The 18,803-nt window shown below is 47.3% G+C and overlaps 1 protein-coding gene across 1 annotated transcript in view; it reads right to left on the reverse strand.

Moving 5' to 3' along the window:
• Positions 1–18,803, reverse strand: part of SH3BGRL (SH3 domain binding glutamate rich protein like) — a 30,702-nt gene that overhangs the window by 5,118 nt on the left and 6,781 nt on the right. Inside the window, exon 2 of the mRNA XM_079319361.1 lies at positions 3,257–3,442. Coding sequence (XP_079175487.1) covers positions 3,257–3,442 — 186 coding nt within the window. The remainder of the gene's footprint in view (positions 1–3,256; positions 3,443–18,803) is intronic.

An 18,803-nucleotide genomic window follows, 5' to 3' on the forward strand; every position in this document is an offset into this window, starting at 1 on the left:
TGTCACCCAACACACACCAAGCAAAGTCTTTCCTGTGGCCAAATGCAAAATCCAGCCCCAGCACAGGTATGTGGCATTAGCATTCACAGCACACAAACTGGTCTGGCTGCAAAGGGACAAGCTGGGAATTCATTCTATGTCCCAGTGAGATGCTGCTGTGAGGTGCTCCAGCCTCTCCCAAAGGGACAGACTCCACACAGAGCAGGTGTTGTCACTGGTCTGGTGTGGATGTTCCTCCTGCAGAAGCAGCTGACCAGAAACCCTGATGTTCCCAGATGTCATTGCTGATTCCTGATAGGGGTGGCAACTGTGCAACTGTGGACTCCAGCTCTTACATCTGTCAGAAGTTTAACTGGAACTTGAACCTTTCCCATCACATTTCCCACTAAGGATTAGTCTGTGCAGGTAAAGGCAACAGGGTGGCACTGTTCACTCACTGTGCACACAAATGCCCTAAACACACACAGCCACTTCCCAGGAAAACTAAGGTAATAAATAAATAAATAAATAAATAAATAAATAAATAAATAAATAAATAAACCAGTTGTCAAACCTCAACTAAAGGAACCCAGAAGTTTTGTGCAAGTTCACTGTTGTCCAAGTTACCACACAATTCCCTCACTCTGACTTCTCAACTCAGTAGAGATCAAACCTATGACTTTCCTGCTCTCCATTTTTAACTGATGCACATTACCAGCCTCCTCCAGCTTTTCTGGGCAATGTTTGGATGCAGGAGTCCTGGCTGGGAAGCCCAAGGCAGGCAGCAGCTCAGTCCCAAGCTGGAGTCAGGGACATGCTGCTCTGGATTCCTGGCTGGGAGGCAAAAGCCTGAGGAGCAGCAGCTGAGGGGGGCAGCTCTGAGAAGAGGCTGCTGCAGCCAGAGCAGAACAAAGTACAGGGAGCAGAAGATTCCACTGCCTGCACTTCAGGGATATCAAATTATTGCTGCATTTGCACATGCAGCATTGGAGTGCTGGTTTGATAAAAAGGTGTGTGATTATGGTAAATCCTCCCTGAAGCCCTTCTGTTGACAGGACTGGGGCTGCTTGATAACAAAGGGATTGTTTATCTTGCTGGTGCACAGTCCATGAGCCTGCTCTGCAGCATCTCCCAGGACAGGAATTCCTGGGCCTGAGGAGCAGGGCTCATGCCACCCCACACAGCATCTCCAGTTCCAGCCTCTCTGCTGTGCACAGGCCAGGAAGGCCAATTTGCTCTTTGCTCTGCCACTTGTGCTGCATCAGATGGAACAAATAGGGAACTTCATGCTTGAGAGGCATCAGATAAAGACAGAAAGAGGTTCAAATTCTGGGCACAGAATTAACTTTTACCTTCCTGAAAGCTGAACTGTAGCAACTCCAATCCAGCAACAGAAACTGAATGAATTCCAACAGTTCAACGTGACATCAACCAAAATTTTGGGGATGAAATAAACCCATTGCAAGAACCCTGTAACCAGTCCCTTCTCAGATAACTACTGATCCTTATGTTTGTCACTTCAAACCAACCTTCTTCCATGTCACAACCAATCAGTAAAATTTTCAGAGCCAAGTGGCACAACAGCTCATTGTAGATATTATTTCAAGTTCTGCTTCTATTACAAGCAAGGAAAATTCTTGGCACATTCAGAATAATTTCTTTCAGTAGGCACAGATTTGTCTCACAAAGGTCCAGAACTGGCAGGTCTTGACTTACAGACTGTGCAGGTCAGAACCAGACTTCAAAAGGATCAAGAGGAATGCACAGTGTGAGCTCTGTTCAGAAGATACTAAGTTTTAAAAATAAAACTAACAGTTAATCTAATAATCATTCAAGCATGGCCTGCTGGGTACAAGTACTGCAGGGCAACCTACTTTTGATCAAGCATTAAAATAATTACAGTAGGATTTGTGTTTGCAACATGAGTTTTAATCTGTCCAAGGCACTGGTGTAAGTGAACCAGAGCAGCCTTCCTTGTGCAAGCAGCACACATGGCTGATCCCAAGAAGGATCAGAAAACTGATTTATGATCATGGTAGACATCAATTTGTATGATATGGGATTCACACCTACTGGGAAACATCACATGGGCAGAACAGATCTCTGAACTTGTTACAAAACATAAGGTTGGTGTAAAAGGGACAGATTTCTCTGAGGTGTTAGTTAACAATCATGGGGAAAATGAGGATTAAAAAAACCTGGGAACTTTCAGAGCCATAAAATGGAAAAAAAACCCACAGGAGAAGAAAATTATATATGTACTGCAAGGTAGGATCCAAATCAAGAGGTCTACATTTTAATCTCTCCTATGGTATGACTGAAATATTCTATAATCAATTATTACTAAGAGCCCAAGATGGGGGGAAATGTCTAACAACCCCTACAGCCTTCCCAGTTTGGGCAACTGCAGCTGGGCAAGCCCTGCCTTGCTGCTCACCACAGGGAAGCACAGGCAGTGGCAGTGGGGAAGGGGAATGGGGTGAGCAGAGGAGAGCTGGAGGTGAGGGGATGAGCACAGGGAGCTGGAGGTGAGGGGAGGAGCAGAGAGGAGGGAGCTGGAGCTGAGGGGATGAGCAGGATAGCTGGAGCTGAGGGGATGAGCAGGGGAGCTGCAGGTGGGGATGAGCAGGATAGCTGGAGCTGAGGGGATGAGCAGGGGAGCTGCAGGTGGGGATGAGCAGGGTAGCTGGAGCTGAGGGGATGAGCAGGGGAGCTGGAGCTGAGGGGATGAGCAGGGGAGCTGGAGCTGAGGGGATGAGCAGGGGAGCTGCAGGTGGGGATGGGCAGGGTAGCTGGAGCTGAGGGGATGAGCAGGGGAGCTGGAGCTGAGGGGATGAGCAGGGGAGCTGGAGCTGAGGGGATGAGCAGGGGAGCTGGAGCTGAGGGGATGAGCAGGGGAGCTGGAGCTGGGGATGAGCAGGGGAGCTGGAGCTGGGGATGAGCAGGGGAGCTGGAGCTGGGGATGAGCAGGATAGCTGGAGCTGGGGATGGGCAGGGTAGCTGGAGCTGAGGGGATGGGCAGGGTAGCTGGAGCTGAAGGGATGAGCAGGGGAGCTGGAGCTGAGGGGATGAGCAGGGGAGCTGGAGCTGAAGGGATGAGCAGGGGAGCTGCAGGTGGGGATGAGCAGGGGAGCTGGAGCTGAGGGGATGAGCAGGGGAGCTGGAGCTGAGGGGATGAGCAGGATAGCTGGAGCTGGGGATGAGCAGGGGAGCTGCAGGTGGGGATGAGCAGGGGAGCTGGAGCTGAGGGGATGAGCAGGGACTGCAGCAGCCTCACCCCGAGGTAGCGGCTGTCGTTGAAGAGCCGCGGTGGAAGGGGGTTCCCGCTCGCCGGCCGACTGTCCTCAGGGACGTTCTCCCGCATCCATTTCCGGTTCTCCTCGTTGGCTGCGATGTCCTTCTCCTCAAATTCAATTTTGTTGGCTTCCAAGAAACCTAACACATCTTGCTGCTGCTTTTTGATCTGTCATAAAAGAGGGAGGAAGAGAGATAAGGCAAACAAAATCAGTGAAATACCAAGTTGAAAACAAGAGTGGTAAGAAAATTCTTAGAATCAAAAAGAAGAGTCAGAGATGAGCCTTGACTCGGCTCCTACAAAACTGAATTGAAGCTTAAAGATGCTGTCCCTACACAAATGTGTGTTGGGTACATTAAAGGTGCCCACCCAAAAGCAGAGGTGTGAGCAGGGCCCTTCTGCTGGCCAGATTTTACAGTTAACTCAGGGGAATGTTTTTTCAGGTGCAGTGGAGTTGCTGGAAGCACATTTGAGGTACAAACTGCTTCCTTGTGCCCTTGGAAGCACAGGCTGAACCCCCTGTTCCTTCTCAGGGTCAAGATGTTTGTTCACCTTGGTGACAAGAGAGACATCACCAAGCATTTTTGGTTCATGCTTCTTTGCACAAAAACCCCTCCCCTGCTGTGACCCCACATCCCCATCCTAACTTGTGTCAGGGAAGCTGATGCCACCCACACCTGATGCCACCTGTCCTCGTGCACTCACACAGCATCCAAGGGAAAAGCAGGATCTGTGTGGCAAGCACGGTGCTGGCTCTGTGCAGGGAAGGAGGTTTTTATTACTGTCATTATGAATTACTGACTTCTTGACACAGAGATGTTCTGCTTATGCTCTGCTCTCCCTCTGCGTGACTTTACCACCAAAAGGAGATTATAACCATGCATATCCCAGCAAAGAATAAAAAAAAATGGAATTTAATGGGAAATTTGTTTTCTTCAAATTACCCTTTTCACTGCAAAGCCAGTCCAAGGCCTGGCTTTACCCTAATGAGCCGAGTGCCGCAGGAGCAGCGTTTCACACAGATGCTGCCGGTGCTAACTCGGGTCAGCCGCAGCTCCGGGAGCAGCCGCTCCATATACGGCCACAGGCAAACCCAGCGCTGCCGGGGTCAGCGACAGCCAGCCCGGAGCCAAATATGGAGCCGGGCCCCGGCTTACACAGCCCTACATCCACGGGCACACAGCCGGGATCCAGCTTATACAGCCCTACATCCACGGGCACACAGCCGGGATCCAGCTTATACAGCCCTACATCCACGGGCACACAGCCGGGATCCGGCTTATACAGCCCTACATCCACGGGCACACAGCCGGGATCCAGCTTATACAGCCCTACATCCACGGGCACACAGCCGGGATCCAGCTTATACAGCCCTACATCCACGGGCACACAGCCGGGATCCGGCTCACCCAGCCCCGCAGCCACGGGCACCCAGCCGGGATCCGGCTCACACAGCCCTACATCCACGGGCACCCAGCCGGGCCCCGGCTCACCCAGCCCCGCAGCCACGGGCACACAGCCGGGATCCGGCTCACACAGCCCCGCAGCCACGGGCACTCGGCAGCGCCAGGAGCTCCAGAGCAGCAGGGAGCATGAGGAAAGCGCTGCCCTGAATGAAGGATGCGGGCTGGAGAACAGAGCCCGGCAGATCCAAAAGGGAATGGCCAAGCCCTCCCTGGCTCGGTGTGGAGCTGCTCTGTCCACGGCAGGCTCCAGCAGAGCTCGGAGGGGCGCACCCAGCTCGGAGCAGCACCAAGGGCCCGATCCTGCTCTCCGGCAGAGGGAAATGTGCCCCAGCTCCAGCCTGCTGAGCAGCCGATGTAATTCCTCCGACCACGTCAGCACAGGAGCCGCTGGACTCGCTGTGAGAGCACCCTGAAACACAAGGATATTGCTAATTTTCATCGTGGCTAAAAATAAATCAAACTGGATGAGTTAATACCGCCCCGAGGAAATGATTAGTGTAGAGGCTGTATAAAAACATTCTCAGCAGCCTCAAAGCTCTGGGTAAGAGGTTTCCTTGCCTGCCTGCAGCAGGAGAAGCAGGGGAAGCTTTTCTCTGTTTTGAAGGAAATGCTTCCTTCATGAACTGTTCTGGAGGGCTAAAATCAGGGAAAGATCTTTGGAACTGTAAACTCTTCTTGTCAGTATGATCTGGTAGTAAATGTAATTTTTTTTCCCTCAACCAGGTACATTTTTAATTAACCATTTCCTACAGTCTCTAAATTTCAGATCCATATAGGTTTATTACTCTTAGGTCCTCAATTTGTCCAAAATCCATTGCTTAGTGAGAACACACTTTGAGATGCCCCAGAATTATTAAGGGATTACAGAAAACCAAGATTTGCCCACTGTACCATTAACCTGTATATTCTGCCACGTAAAACAAAAGCTTGGAGTTGGACAGGAATGAACATTTTGATCCCCTGAGAAGTCACTTTATTTTTTTTTAAATCATTTTGATTATTAGATTGTCCTAGCCACACACACATCCTCACACCCTCCCAGCATCTCACAGTGGGTCAGTCTCTGGGCTGTTTTTTCAGCTCCAGGAGGTATAACCACGTCCCAAACTGATGACTGTGGCTCCAAAGGGTAATCACAACCCTCTCTGCTTGTTTCTGAAAAGCTGGCAAAGCTGGAAATGTATTTTTTTCTGCTATAAAAGGCACCATTGCAAAGCAAGCATGAAGTTTGGTCTCTATTGCTCTCAGGCTGTCTGTAGTCAAGGGAGGTAATTCTCTAGAGAACTCTACAGAAAAGCAAGGACGGTGTTGATGCATGAGGAATATTAGCCTGGAACCCTTATTTTCTGATCAGATAAAAGTTGGAAGATTAAGCAGCAATGTTTTCTCCCAGCTCCTCAGAGCTCCTCCAGCCACAGTGATGAGCACTTAGACAAGAGCAGTGAATGCTCCAGAGAAACACGGCACCAACCTCTGGGCAGCAGGCACACCGAGCTGCCAGATCCTGTTATTTTATGGGATTTTATTTAGAAAACTTCCATTAATCTCAGGCAGTGGAATAGAGCTGGGAGGGAAGGGCCGAAAATAGAGCAAGGGATGTCTGCTGCTGCTTCAGGGTGTTTTGTCTTACTTGAAAGGGCACACGTTCTCCTCGGGCCAGAGCCTGGAGAGGGTTCCTGCTGCCCATGTTTGGGAAGGAGCGAGGAGCCTCTTCAGGATGCGCCTGTCAACACGCAGCAGCCGATTCCCTGAGCCCACACCTCAGCCTACATAAACAACTGTCATGTCTGAGGCCATTCTGGCCCGTGAAGGGCAGCTCACTGCAGTTGGCAAACACAAAAATCCTTGTTTATTCCGAGTGCTCCTGACACGCTGTGCAGAGCCGGGAACGTGCCCGCAGTCAGCGCAGGAGCTGGGGAGCCCAGCAGGGCCCTGAGGGCCAGGATCAGCACTGGTGGGGCAGGAGGAGTTCTGGAGACACAAAAACACGAGAACAGAGTGTCTTGGGTTGCAATACAGGATGTGGCCAGAAATGTGTATTTTGTCACCATCTGTTACAGCCGGGTGGGGCAGTGACCCTCATCTCCTGGCACATATCATCTGCTAATGGACCATCTTTAAACCAGCTGGGCAATCATCTTTATCTTTCCCATGACCCACCCTTCATCCAGGAGGTATCACCTGTTAATGGGCCATTGTTAAAAACTGGGTGTGGCAGCGATTCTTATCCCTGTGGGAGATATCTCCTGTTAATGGGCCATTGTACAAAACTGGGTGGGGCAGTGACCCTGATCTCCTGGCACATATCATCTGCTAATGGGCCATCTTTAATCCAGCTGGGGCAATCATCTTTATCTTTGCCACAGCCCATCCTCCCTCCAGGAAGATATCATCTGCTGCTGGCCCAGTCAGTCCCACTGCATGACTGATAAAATTCCATCATCCCACTGGGAGATGCTCCAGCCAGGGGAGCAGCCAAGCCTTTCCTACCCAGATAAAAACTGAGATTTTGGACACCAAGTTACCTTCTGTCCACTGGATTCCAGAGGAAAGCCAGACCTTTCCACATCATCCCTGGACCTTCAGAGGAAACTGCACCTTCTCCAGGAGCACTGCTCCAGCTGAACCACATCTGCCACTGCAGGAGGATGCAGCCACCATTGAATGGGACTGCTGCCAACACCCTGACTGACTGACAGGATTCTGACTCTGTCAAAGTTACAATTGTTCTTTGCAATACTGTATTTCTATTTTAATTTTCCTAGTAAAGGACTCTTATTCCTAATTCCCATGTCTTTGCCGAGAGCCCCTTAATTTCAAAATTATAATAATAATAATTTGGAGGAAGGGGGTTTACATTCTCCATTTCAAAGAGAAGCTCCTGCCTTTATTGGCAGAAACCTGTCCTTCAAACCAGGACACAGAGAAATAAAGATAGGGATGGACAGACAGCTGTGAGGAAGACAAGAGGCTGGAGGCAGGAGTGGAGGGAGTGAGCAAAATGGAAACAGCTCTATGGCAAGTTACCAGTAACCACTGCAGAGTCTCACCACACACTGTGATGTTCTGCTACAAAATCCACCAGATATTAAGATTCTCTTCCTTTCCAGTTCATGGAAACATTAAGCTTTCAACAGAGCCATGGGCACAAATAACATTATAAAAATGACTGCAGAATTGGGAACAAGTATTGCCCCTCACTTGAGTACACATTAGAAATTCAATGTACTATTCTTAGATCAAACTCCCATCAGTGATGTCAGTAACACAAGAGAAACCACATCAAACCTGCCAAGAATGCAAACAGGTGATGTTTGCCAACAAATCAATCCATCAAAAATAAAATTTTAACCCCAAAGTGGGAATAAACTTTCCAGAAAATGCTGCAACATTTTAGATTTTTTTCAAAATCTTTACTCATAAAAAAAAAAAAAAGAAAAGAAAAGAAAGTCCTTTAAAAAAAAAAAAAAGAACTCAGGGAGGTAGGGATGATGCTGCAGGACCTTGGTCCAGTGAGCAGGCAGCATTCCAGCCTCAGCTCCAGCCAGGACTGTGCTGGCTGTTCAAGAGCCAACTTCTCCCAGCACCACCCCAGTGCAGGGAAACACTAATTTTAAACACTTTTTGGAACTGAACTTCACAGAAAGGTCTATCTCATTTGGTGTACCCAGGCACACAGCACAGTCCAGTCCACACTGCTGGACAAGAAGGGTTTGGGTTGGTTTTTTTCAGTCTTGTTATTTTTTCAGTTTATAAATAAATCCCTTGCTGGACAATAGACATGTTTTGGAAATCTATTTATGGACCATTGGAACTCAAAATAAGTTTACAGTCTGAGTGCTGCTGTTTTGATCCAACAACAAACTTGCTGACTGTGGCTCTGCCATCCTGGCCCCTGGCATGGGGCTCCTGCATCACTTCTGTGGCTCATGTGTCCCAACCTCCAACAGGGGAAAAACACAGATTTTATTAATTTCATTCCCAGTGATGGGATTAAATGGCTCATGCTTTATTGTGAGGATTTAGAAGAATTATAAAGAGATTTCTTATGATGTTCCCAACCATTGTTATATCATCGGTTAGAGCATCAGGACAAAAGGAATGGCCTCAAGCTGCACCAGGGAAGGTTTAGATTAGGAATTAGGAAAGAAAAATTCATGGAAATGGTTATGAAACATAAGAACAGGCTGCCCAGAGAAGTGGGGAATTCACCATTCCCTGGAAGTGTTCAAAAAATGTGTGGATGTGGCACTTGAGGACATGTTTTAGTGATGAACATGGGGCTGGGACTGGGTTGATGGTTGGACTCCATGATCTCAAAGGTCTTTTCAACCACAATAATTCCATGGTTCTGTGACTCTTTCCAGCTCCTGGTGTGTCCTGAGCTGCCTCTGGATCCACCTCCAGGACAACAGAGAAGCAATACCTTAGAGCAATCATACACATTTGAGCTTACACATTTCTCAATCCAGTTACAAGACACCACCACATTCAAAAGGGGATTTTTTTTCCATTTCCAATTCCAGCTTTCTGGGTTCCAGCTAAGCAAAAGCAACTACAGCTTTAAAGCAGTTGTATTGTATGCCAAGGATGGTTTTAAAGATGATGCTTCATCCTTAGTGAGAGCAAATATTTAAATCCCAGGAGCATCTGCTTTGTGCAGGAAGGTGAATTCCAAACTCCAGGTGAATGCTACTGGTTGTGTGGCCAGACTTGTAGCCATTAGTTCTCCAGAAGCTTCAGAGTCTCCTGAAGATGATGGATAAGCTGAAATGTAAGCACTGAATGAAAAAAGTGCAGTGCAAGAAATGTTCAGCAAACTCCACTGGCAGCCAGCAGCAGCAAGTGGAAACCCCCAGGAAATGATTTTCCTGGGAGGAATGGGCAGCATGAGGAATGCCAGTGCTGCCAAGACAAATTGACTTGGCACAGGGTGTCCTGTGGACTGAGCTGTGGCCACACTGCCACAATCCACTGCCACTTTATGGAATTAGAGGAAAAACTATAGGGGGTTTTGGTTTGGTTTTTATCTGTCTCACCTAATGCTCATCCTTGCAAATGAGCTGCAAAATGCTTAGAATTTCTCCTCCCACTACAACCTAATTTGTAGGAGTTAAACAGCCCAGCAGCTCAGCCATGGATTTAAATGTCACAGATTCCTGACAGCCCCCTAAGCTCATTCCCCACCCCAGCACAGGGCAGCAGGGCTCCCTTCTGAGCAGCCTCAATTCTGGCCTCAACCACAGTTTTCCCTGCTTTTACTCTAATATTCCAGAAGCTGGTTTTCTGTCCAGAGTGGTTTTGTTGGTTTTACTTGTATAAATAACCCAATTCCCCCCCCCCCCCCCCATATTAATTTAAAAATCCAATGTGCCAGTTGTGGTGGTGCCACTGTAAATGGGGTCAGAGGATGGGAAACCTGCAGGAAACTCCAGCAATGACCTGGCTTGATCAGAGCTTTGCCAGGTGTCTCCCAGCAATTCCTGTCTCACTCTTATTTCTCCCTGCCTGGTAGAATGTCTGCTTATTTTTAGATCTGGGTAATTATCATCACAGAACTCAGAGCACTTCTTTGTTCTGGTTATTTTAAGCACAGCATTACACGAGTGGTGCCATCGTTGTCTCTCCCGATGGATTCTGGTCTGGAGGGAATCAGATTGAGGACAAACACAGCAAAACCACCATGAACTCACAGGACCTAAATCAGGACCTAAATACTAACAGGAGACTGGAAAAGTTCATGCTGGACTTGTGCTGCTCTTTTTTCATTTTCCAGAAATTCAGCAGTGTCCAGATGGAATCCATATGTACTGACTCTCCCCCTGCAGGGTTCTTTGAGAAAGCCCATGCCAATATCCACATGAATCCTGCACTGCATGCTGGTTTGATGTGGTTAGACCCCAAGAGCTTAAAATTGGTTTATCTGGAAATGGTTCTGATCACCAAGCACCCACTTACCCTGGGCTGTGTCAGCATCACCAGCCCAAGACCTGGGGCAGGAGAGAACAGGATCCAGCTCCCACTGAGAGCAACAACCACATTGCTGCTGCTCATGTGTGGGTTTGGAAGACATCTTTTAACAGCAAAAAAGGGTGAAAAGGATGCAAAGGGACCACCCCTCAAGAGCAAGGCTGGGGGAAAATACAGGCTACCAAAAGGGTTTTGCAATGTAACCTGGAGGTTACATCATGTCTGGCAGCACACATGGGCTGTCTGCAACAGGGCTTTAGCCTGGCATAAGGTACCACCCCACAGACCAGAATTTGGAACACAGGCCAAAACTATAGCTGGAACAAAGGACAAAGTCTGCACTTCCCAAAACAAGACCACAACTTGCTCCAGAAACCATAGAAAGTTACATAAATGAAAAAGCTGATTCATGAGAACAAAAATAAAAGCTTCTCTCATGGATTATAATGCCATTGTAACTGCATTCATTCAATAACCCAAAGCCTAAAAACTTGTTAAATCCCACACCAACAACACCAAGTCCAAAGATCTTTGTGCACACAAGTTTTTTCCTACCAGAAGAACCAAACAGGAAAGTTAATGTCACCTCCATGTACTAAAGTCCTGGGGAATCAGGATTCTCAAGGGAGCCAAGGGTGCTTAGAGACCCAACTCCCACTCACTTTTATTTACTCTGACACAGGCTGCAAAGAGAATAAAATCCCAGGGGATTTGGCATTTAGTTCCCTTGGGCTGCTTGGGGAAGTTCAGCCAGCAACACCAGCCTGGCCCCTCTGGTTGGCACAGCCCAGCACAGCTGAGCAGGTTCCCAAGTGCCACACTGCCAATTTGCTACTGCAGTTCAAGGAATTAAGAAAAAATAAGAAACCTTTTCTCTCTTGCTGCAGCAAGGAGGGTTTGAGTTCAGTGTTCCAGCAGAGCTTTTTCAGTGTCACTAATTTGGTGTCAGATACACAGCACAGCCAATTCCACCACACCCCGACTACAGTCAAATTCTAACAAGATACTAAAAGGCCACAAATAGGTCAGAACTGTCCTGCTGCAACATCCAGTGTCTGTTTAGCTACTTTCCTCCTGCAGTGGCCAAAAGCAGATTCCTTTACCCATTAGTCAAGTAGGAGGACAAGTAACATTTCCTTATTTATATCTCCCTGGCTTCTGGCACACAGCAGCAGCAGCACTGCCTAACAAAGCCCTGATGACTTTTTAATGTGTTTTAGGTTTACTTTCCATGAAGGCACCTTAAGGATCAATGTTATTATCACAGCTTAAGGCAAATTCTACTCTTAACAAATGATACCCAAGCACTGGGGAAGTGTGTGGGGGTGAATCCATTCATCCTTTAGCACCTGCCTGTCAAGGACTATTGTGGGGTTACCAGGATTCCAACAGAGAACATCTTATCAACAACAGCTGAAGCCCATGTTTAAAAGTACCATTTAATAAACTTCACTTTTTGGTCCAGTACATGAAAATGGTTCTGTCAGCTGAAACTCCACCTCTTTTCCTACTGAAACATCAAATTCAGAATTAAATCCTTCTCTTTTTTTGGCTGTAAGGAAAAGATGGAGGGGCACTGAAAGGGCTCCCCAGGGAATGGTCAGAGCCCCAGGGGTGCCAGAGCTCCAGGAGGGTTTGGACAGCACTCCCAGGGATGCACAGGGAGGGATTGTTGGGGTGTCTGGGCAGGGCCAGGAGTTGGACTTGATCCTTTGGGATCCCTTCCAACTCAGGATATTCCATGTTTCCATGAAAAGAAGGGTACAGTGCATTCTCCTTCAACCCTCCTCCTTCTGGCTGCTCTCCAACACACTTTCAGGTGCTCATTCAGCCTTTCCTGGCCTGTCCAGGCTCCTGACTGTACTAACAGCATCCAGTTGTCTTGCCCAAGAGCCCAGCTCAGTCTCAAGCCTACCAGAGATGCACAAACTCTTGGGAGTGTTCTGGGAGGCTGTGCAGATCAGATGCACCCTCCTTTAGTCAGGATATCTATGTCCTCACCACAGCCAGAAATGACACATCCCTCTATTCTCTGCTTAGATGCTTCTGTTCATTCTGGAAAAGGCTCACAGAGGGTCACTCCTGCCAAGTCAAAGTCATTCACAAGTCAGAATATGCCAAAGCTCTTCCCCACAGCAATCATGGCCTGCTCAAAGACTGCCTCCCCAAACACAGACTCTGACTGTTTCTCTGGGACTTTTCCTTCCTTTTCTCCTTTTTTTAAAATTCTGTGAAAAGTAACAGCAATGCCCAATGGGATTATTTGTCTGGATTTCAAAACCAAACAAACCCCACAGAGCCAAAACTTCAATTTGCATGGATTTTAATGCAAGATTTTAACAATTAAAATTTCATTCCATCATCAGCCAAAAAACAGAGATGTTTGCTTATGGGATGGCAGTGAGCCTTTTTACCCTGTATTTCCATGCACACAGAACACAAGATACTCAGCAGCTGGGCAAGGAAGAAGTTAAAACCTAAAAGTCCCAGAAAGTTCTGGTAACACTGGAGCTGGTGCTAGGAGAGGCACCAAACCTCCCTGCCTAGTTTTTATAGAGAACCCAAGAGCCTGAACACAGAAAAACAGTGAATGCAACCAAAGCTTCCAACTACTGAACACTGGGAGGTGTCCCAGATCTGCAGAGGTGTCAGACTGACACTTGTCCCCACACACAGGAAAGGTTTGATTGCAGACATGGAGGGTGCCTGACTCCACTCTGCTCATGCTGGGCTCCAGGGACAGCAGCTGGAGTCTCCCCTCCCTTCATGTGATCTCTGCAAACAATCCCAGCAGGAGCTGTGTTTGATTAGGGATGAACTTTGCACAGGAAGCAGCCTGAGTGTCAGGGAAGTCTCTGGGCAGTGCCTGGCAGCAGCTCCAACCTCCTATGGCCTGACCCCTCAACACCCAGAGCCTGCCCATCCTCATGCAGGGGCTGTGCACAGGCTGCTCCCAAACCTCACCTCACCCAGCCAGGTCTGGGATTATGCAGCAGAGATGCTCAGGCAAGCACAGCTCTTAGCTGGACTGCAGACACTCAACCTGTAGAAATCAGGGCTATGGAAAAAGGCCTCAACCAACTCTAAAGGCTGCCCTGAGCATGGATTCACCACTTCTTAGAATCACAGACTCACAGAACTTCCTGAGTTGGAAAAGACCCTCAGGCATGACTGAGTCCAGCTGCTGGCCCTGCACAGGAACCCCAACACTCCCCTGCTGTGCCTGAGAGTGCTGTCCAGGCAGTCCTGGAGCTCTGGGTCTGGGACCATTCCCTTGGGTGCTGTTCTAGAGCCTGACAGCCCTCTGGATGAGGAATCTTTTTATAACATCAGTCTGAAGCCTCCCTGCCACAGCTCCAGCCGTTCCCTGGGGTGCTGTCCCTAGTCAGAGGGCAGAGGTCAGTGCCAGGCTATGCCTTGGCTGGGTTCCATGGAGCTCTGAGCTGGGAATCTCCTCCAGTCACACAGCAGTGCTGCTCTGGGGCCCAGCCCAGCTCCCAGCTGATGTGGGGATTCTTGTGCCATCACAAGCAAAGGGAAGAAATGAGCCAGGGCAGGCAGGACTCCTGTCCCAGCAGCAATAAGGACTGAAAGCAGGGATCAAACCATGGCCTCGGGCCATTCCTGCCACAGGCTTCTGCTTCACTCAGCAGCAAGAAGGACTTACAAATATTCACATCAGGGTGATTTGTTTAAACTTTTTTTGATGACTACTGAAGTTATCCAGAATAAACATACCTTGCCAAATCAAGCTTCCAGACTTAGGCTTCCTGTTACTTTCCTTTAGGTGAGGATGTAAAGACCATTGATATGTGGCAAACCATAGCTTTAACCACCACTGACACCACAGCACCCAGAACTGTCACCATCCAAAGGAAAACACCACCATTACAATACTAAATAAATTGACCCTTGGCAATTTTCTAAGTCAGTCTTGTGGCATTTGACTTTTATAAGCCTAAAAACTGCTTGTCTGGTCCAAAACCAACAGAGAGAGAGAGCTTCCTACTGCAGAATACAGGCTCCATTATCTCAGCTATGCACTGACAAAGCATAAGCAGCAGCAGAATATGAACTCCTCATTTATTACACACAGTTGTTTTCTGCAGCAGACGTGGAGCTTGGCAGGCTGAGTTTCCCTGGAAGTCTCCATGTGCCTTGTCACAGCATCCAAACTCAGGGCTGGGTTAATAAAAACAAACAGATGCACTCCTCCCAAAGCCCAGTACCAAACCAGCAACTCCTGGACAGCACAGGGCTGAGTGGCAGGGGCTGGGAGCATTCCCACCCATCAGCCAGGTGTTCTCTGTATTCCTGGGGTCTCCACAGCCTCAGCATCTCACTGGACAAAACAAGAAAGGGGAACTTTTGCTATGTGGAAGAAAAAAAGAAAGTCCTTAAGTCCCAGCTATATCTGTCACAGGCTCTTTGGACAATTTTCTCTTCACCTCTCAGAGCTCCTTTTCCTGAGCTGTTAAGTCATCAGGAATAATTATTTTTTTAAATCACTGCTTCTTTATTTTGAGGGATCATTTCTGGCTGATTCTACAAACAGTATCAATACACCACAGCCCAGCCCTACAGACAGGCTTTGCATATGAACTGTAAAGCAATTTACCACACAGAAAACTCATCTCCAACAAGATAATGTCTCAGTATCACAAGATACAGACAACTCTCTGACACATGATATATTCCTAAACACTCAAATATTTACCTTGTGGCTGAGAAAAGCAGGGAAAGCCCCTGAAGGTGCTGTTGTCACCTGACTGCTTGCTCTGGAAGCTTTAAAAACGTCCTGATAGTCTGGACTTCCTTTCTGTTGTCAGGTTCTAAATCTGTTTTTTCAGCCATCCTCCTTCTGAAAGCCAGAATTATTTCTCCTTTATCTTCAGCCTCATAGAGATCTCAGGATGGGTCTGTGCAATGCTGGCAGCAACTCCACCTGTAAGAACTGACACAAACAGCCAGGTCCCACCTCAGTGCCCCTGAGACTTCACCCTCCACACCAGCCCAGCACTCCAATAATATTTCCAGGGAAGCAGCCTGAGATAACAACACACACAGGGCTGCACTTTGGGGGGTTTATTGAAACAGCTGCTCCTGCAATTATTTTTCAGTAGTTGTGGATTTGTGCTGGTGATGAGGAGCCCTGCACAGCAGAGGGAAAACAGGTTTGGTTGAGCTTGTGTGATGAGCTGAACTCTGCTTAGGAAAGGAGTTAAAAGCACAGACAGCTCTGCACGAGGCCCCTGTGGTTTGCAATAAAAGCAAAGTTTATTTCCTGTATGGTTTAGCACACAGAGGCTAAATTAACTGACAGGAGTAAAAGTTTACAGCATTAATTGCTGTTTCACTGCCTTTATATTGCCAGGCATTTATTCTTTAAATAAAAGACTACTTTAAGAAGAAATACAACATGGCCTCAGGGATCCAGGTGCTTCTGATGTGTATTACTATTTATCTTTGAAGAATTCATATATCACAGATCTTAGTTAACAAAGAGCCTTTTTGCTGACTGCTGTTCCAAAACTAAACCAAATAATTTTTTGAAGAGAACAAAGCTTTTTTCTTCAACTAAAATACCTAAATATCATCATATAAAAGAAGAGAAAAAGCTATGGATTAAATAAAAATTTTCCTCCTCTTTGCAAGAAGAGCCAGGCTATCTTGAGACAGAAAAGCTTCTTGGAGAGGAAAGATTCAGCAGAGCACAGCCTCTATGGGCAGCAGTTTTCTGACCCAGTAATTAATTGCCCTGGGTAACATTTCAAGTGTGAATCATCCTGAAGGCCCCACATCCTTCTTTATGTTACTTGGACAAAATATTGCCCAAAAACTGTGTGTCTAAATGGGAGAGAGAAATTGCTGTCTCAAGAGCTGGCCACACTGCAGTTTGTAGCACTTTGGGCAGCTGAAACAACACAGGAGTTGGCTGAGCTCTGCCACAGGCAGGAAGGCCAGTGCCTGGGGTTTGCTCTCAGGAGACCCCCTGAAGTGATCTTGGAGGAATTAACAAAATGGAGCATTTTCCAACACAGGGAGGTTGTTCCCATCACCAGGCTGCTCTCACCCACTGCAGCCCTGCAGCCCACAGGGATGTGGCACCTTCACCCCAGAGCAGGAGCACTAATCTGGATGCTGCCCATGCCTTGGAGACACAACCTGGAGTCACTTTGCAACTCCTCGCTGTCTTTTTAAAATTTTATAGATGGCTTTTGTCATCATGGTATCTGCTTTTTTTTCTCTAAACCACAAGCTTCCTTCTGCCTCAGTGCAAGCCAGCATCTGCTTACCCCAATCAGAAACTAAGATAAATACACAGTGCATTTTATTTTTTCAAAGTTTAAGTCCCCAGCTGTTTATTTGCTGTAGGATGGAGTTCTCCAGGCCTGGGCAAGCAGCCAAAATGGCTTCATTCCCCTGCTGTTCCTCAGTCTCAGCCTAATGCTGATGGCTGGCAGTGGGAGGTGATGGCTCTCCCAACCTTCCAAGCTGCCAGCCTGGGTCCCAAATCATCCCATGGAAGACAGAGCTGTCTGTCCAGCTGCTCCTCACTTCATCCAGGTGTCAATTCCTGACTGGAACATTCCCTAAGTTTGTGTTATGGATGTAATTTGATCTTTCCACAGCATGCACAACAAACCCCAGACCTCTGCAGGTGAAGGGAGGCTCTCAAAGGGACCTCCTGGTACATTTTAATGTGATGGAAGGGAACAGAAATTTGGAAGAAAATTGCTTAGGCACAAAGGTTCCATGGACTGAGGTACCAGAAGCAAGAGACTTGTTTATCTGCATTACAGGGTGGAATTTCCAGTTCTTAATCAGGATTACCGGGACACTAACAAGGAAATTTGCAAACCTGCTCCTTTATATTCCTATTCACATATATTGTATTTCCTGCTTAGGGAAAAAAAAAAAAAAAAAAACCACATAAAGGATCTACTAGCCATACATCAGCTTCACTTGAACTTCATTTCTATCCATACCCAGTGAAAATGTTTTGGGATATATTTTAATTCATTCACAGAGTTATTCTGCTCTGCCAGTTGTTCTGCAGCTGCTGCTCTGGCCAAATACATTTGCAACATGTGCACAGGAATGTCTTGGATAAGCAGCATGAAGTGTTTCCTAAGGAATAAAATCTTGTCCTGCTGCAGTGCATGGCAGAATTCCCAGTGATATAAGCACAGCCAGAGGTTGATCCCATGAGGTGAATACAGATGTGCTGTTTAAACCTGCCTGGCAATGAGTACTCCCATAAAAATGGGTTTATGTGAAAACTGTGATTATTTTTCCCAGAGGCTTTGTGTTTGCTGTTTCCATCAGGCTTTTCCAGTTGACTTTGATCTGTGCCTAAAGCAGGAGAGGTGACTGATCACCTACCCCAAACATGGGCTAAACATGCTCTGTGTCAGCATCTGCACACTGATGCTGGTCTTGGAATCACCAAATGCTTGTTTTGTATGTAAGAAATGCTGAGACACCAACCCAGCACATCCCAAACATACACACACATTATTTTCCACCAAACATTTTCCTGGACAACATGGACTTAACTTTTTTTTAATGCAAACTGTTCACATAATTGTGGGAGCAGAGCCAAGAAGAGAAGAAAGCTTTACTGGGCTGGGTCCAGCACTTGTCTAGCCCAGTCTCCTGTCTCCACTGGTCACAGATCCCAGGAAAATCACACCAACAGACTGAGAACAAAGAGCTACAGCACATCCAGCTTTCTTCCCAGGCTGCAGTAATTCACAGTTTTGAGTCAGAGGTGTAGTACTAATGTTTAATAGTCCTTAATAGATTTTTCCCCTTAATTTGTCTCACTGCTTCACTTTCTGCTGTACACCAGGTCCTCTGGCAGGGAGTTCCTCCCTGAAATCTGTGTTGTCAAACAAAGCATTTCATTTCTCTGAACCTGCCACCTGCCACTTTCACTTGCTCTCCCCTGTCATTCCATTAGGGAAAGTTATTAATAATGCCTTCCAGCTTGTTCTCCTATGCCTGACATGATGTTATCACATTTCAGACTTTCTCAGCTCTTTCTTTCTCAACTGCAGAATCCACAGAATCATGGAATGATTTGGCTT

Source organism: Erithacus rubecula (assembly GCF_903797595.1).
Source record: "Erithacus rubecula genome assembly, chromosome: 15".
Classification (NCBI taxonomy): Eukaryota; Metazoa; Chordata; class Aves; order Passeriformes; family Muscicapidae; genus Erithacus; species Erithacus rubecula.